At 46.7% G+C, this 3,285-nt stretch overlaps 1 protein-coding gene across 1 annotated transcript in view; it reads right to left on the bottom strand.

Annotated features, from left to right (window-relative positions):
• Positions 1 to 3,031, bottom strand: part of LOC106309383 — a 4,266-nt gene extending 1,235 nt beyond the window's left edge. The window contains exons 1-2 of the mRNA XM_013746409.1: positions 949 to 3,031; positions 36 to 853 (exon numbers count right to left, since the gene is read on the bottom strand). Of these exons, the coding sequence (XP_013601863.1) occupies positions 36 to 853; positions 949 to 3,031 (2,901 nt within the window). The remainder of the gene's footprint in view (positions 1 to 35; positions 854 to 948) is intronic.
• Positions 3,032 to 3,285: the final 254 nt, after the last annotated feature.

The raw sequence follows: 3,285 nt of genomic DNA, 5'->3' as shown, positions 1-3,285 counted from the left end.
TCATGGTCGGTGAACAACACAAAGTCCCGATGAACGAGATAGTGACGCCAATGTTTAATAGCTTGAACAATGGCATAAAACTCGACATCGTATGTGCTATAGCGGCTGCGAGCACCGGCCAACTTCTCACTAAAATAGGCCACCGGACGCCCACGCTGACTGAGGACTGCACCGATTCCAAGTTTTGATGCATCACAATGTAGTTCGAAGGTAGCAGAGAAGTCGGGAAGGACAAGAATTGGAGCTGAAGTCAACTTTTCCTTTATTAAGGTGAAAGCCACGAATGCCTCTTGCGTCCAAGTAAATCGTCCCTCTTTCATGCAAGACGTAATTGGCGCCATTATAGTACTGAAATGCTCGACGAAGCGTCTATAGAACGAGGCAAGACCATGAAAGCTTCGTACGTCAGAAATTGATTTTGGTATAGGCCACGACTGGACAGCGTCAATTTTAGACATATCCACCGAGAGTCCTTTATCCGAGACTATATATCCTAAGAAAAGGACTTGCGACACGCCAAACTCACACTTTTGTGTTGCTGCGAAAAGCTTCTCTCGACGTAGAACGGTAAGGACTTGACGCAAATGGTCCTTATGTTCGCTGATCGAAGGGCTAAAGATGAGTATGTCGTCAAAGTAGACGACAACAAAGCGGCCGATGAATTCGCGGAGAGCTTGGTTCATAATCCTCATAAAGGTACTAGGAGCATTAGACAAGCCAAAAGGCATAACTAACCATTCAAAAAGACCTTCACGAGTTTTAAAAGCGGTCTTCCATTCATCACCGGGACGAATTCGAATCTGATGATAACCGCTCTTGAGGTCGATTTTGGAAAAGAATTTGCTGATCCAATCTGATCCAATAGGTCATCTAATCTTGGAATTGGAAACCTGTAGCGGATGGTTATTTTGTTGATCGCGCGACTATCCACACACATACGCCACGTACCGTCTTTTTTAGGAATCAAAAGAGCTGGGACTGCACATGGACTTAGACTTTCTTTAATGTGTCCCTTGCGGAGCAGATCTTCGACTTGGCGACGCAGTTCCTCATGCTCGCTCGGGCTCATACGGTAATGTGGTCTATTGGGAAGAATTGCGCCGGGAACGAGATCGATCTGATGTTGTATATCTCGTAGAGGGGGCAGACCTTTCGGTAAGTTTGCGGGAAAGACGTCGGGAAAGTCGTTTAAAACCGCTGACAAGGACATGTTTGATGGAGACGAAGCTGCCGTGGGGGCGGTTTCTTGTGTCACTGGTATGATGGCGAAGGCGTGATCCTTTAATCTCAACTCTGAGATGAAAGTGGAGTATGAACACAACATCGTGGTAGAGCGTTGCTGTGGTGTGGGGGACGTTGCCTGCTTGGCTGGAGGAGCAGGCGACGCAGGAGTGGGAGGCTCGCGAGATGGCAAAAGTACGATCTGTTGTGCATTCCATGTGAAGCTATAAGTATTTGTAACTCCCTCATGCGTCACTCGGCGATCATACTCCCATGGTCTTCCCAGTATGAGGTGACTAATGTCCATTGGTGCAACATCAAAGTAAAGACGATCTTTATATATTGGTCCCACTGAAAAAGACACAAGGGCACGCTGTGTGATACGTAAGTTCACACCCTCTGATAACCATCCCAAGGAATACGGGGCCGGGTGGGGTTTTGCGGTAATGCCCAACTTCTTTACTGCGTCTTCCGAGATTACATTGCGACAGCTTCCTGAATCTATTATAAAGCTACATATGCGGTCTTGGATGGTACAAGTCGAGCGGAAGATGCTTGTACGTAACCATTTGTCATCTTGTTGTCGTGGTGCAAGACAAGAACGATGAAGAAGTAGAAGATGACCACTATCGCCCGCTGTTTGGTGGACTAAGGTGTCGTTCTCGCCATCATCTTCTTCCTGAGAGTCGTAGACGTCGAGTTCATCTACTGGTTCATTGATGACTAGTCCTCGGCGTGTAGCATGAGGACACGCTGTCTGTCTGTGTCCTTGTTCACCGCAAGAGTAGCAACGCAAAGCGTTTGGTCGTGTTGAACGGCGTAGTTGTTGCTCATCTTGTGTCGCAGGTTTTGTGACAGAAGGGGAAGCATCACCAGCTTCTTTAATTGTTGTAGCCGGATTGGTGCTTACTGTTTGGTCCTGAGATCGCGAACGTGTAGAGGAAGAATTCCAGTTAGACGATCGTGATTGCTGTTCAAGAGACGCTGCACGTTGCTGTGCTTCGCTGATCGTTGAAGGATCGAACTGAGCCATTGCTGTCTGTAATTGAGATCGGAGACCTCCAATAAAACGTGATACCAGTTGAATTTGGCTGTCATTAATCTCATTACGAGTGAGGAGTAGTGCAAACTCCTCTGCGTATTCAACGACCGTACAAGATCCTTGTCGCAGATTTTGTAGTCTGGTGTACATAGCGCGTTCGTAATTATGAGGCAAGAAGGTTTGTCTCAGATGTTTAAGTAACTTGTCCCATGACTGGATAGGATTTTTTCCAGTTCGGGAACGAGTTGTTTTGAGTTGTTTCCACCATGTCGCCGCATGTCCCCGAAAACGCATTGCGACGAGAGGGACTCGCTGTGTGGGAGGTACTTGTTTAAAATCGAGAATTTCTTCCACGGAGACTAACCAGTCATTGAGATCATCGCCTTTGAGACCTCCATGAAATTCAGGAATGTCAACCTTGAAACTGTTTTCCCAGCGACTGTTGAAGTTTTCATGTTGACGAAGATCCTCTCTAAAAACGCATCTATGGTCTTCTTCTTCTTCGTCGAAGATGTTGCGAGGTCGAACATCCCCAGGCGGAAACTGGTGTGGAAACCGTTGTTGGTGTTGACGAGGAGGATGATGAATAGGCGGGAGTTGTTGTTGTTGTATAGGTCGTAATGGAGCATTGTCGACCGGCTGGTCAAGCGGTGCCAAGCGAGTTATTAAGGCGGTTGTTAAGGCGTCTAAACGAGTAGTTAGAGCACCTATTGCCGTTGTCAACGCATCACTTTGTTGTTGTATGGATGATTGCGTTGAAGCGTGCATCTCCCCGAGTAGGTTTTGTAGTTCAGTAAATTCCTAAGTGGCTCCCTCTGGGTTTTGATCCCGCTGGTCACCACCAAGTCCTGTTTTCTTTATCATTGAAAACCTAAAATTCTTTCCCGAAACGTGCTGATTCTGATACCAACTGATAGAGAGCGGAAGCTTAGGTAACAAGTAATCTAACAAGAACTTGAAAAGAACTTGCAAGATCGATAGATTCTTGGCGCGTTGATACTCTCAACGAAGCAAGAAGGTCT

This window comes from Brassica oleracea, chromosome C8, assembly GCF_000695525.1.
Source record: "Brassica oleracea var. oleracea cultivar TO1000 chromosome C8, BOL, whole genome shotgun sequence".
Classification (NCBI taxonomy): domain Eukaryota; kingdom Viridiplantae; phylum Streptophyta; class Magnoliopsida; order Brassicales; family Brassicaceae; genus Brassica; species Brassica oleracea.
This window is presented reverse-complemented; position numbering and strand designations above follow the sequence as displayed.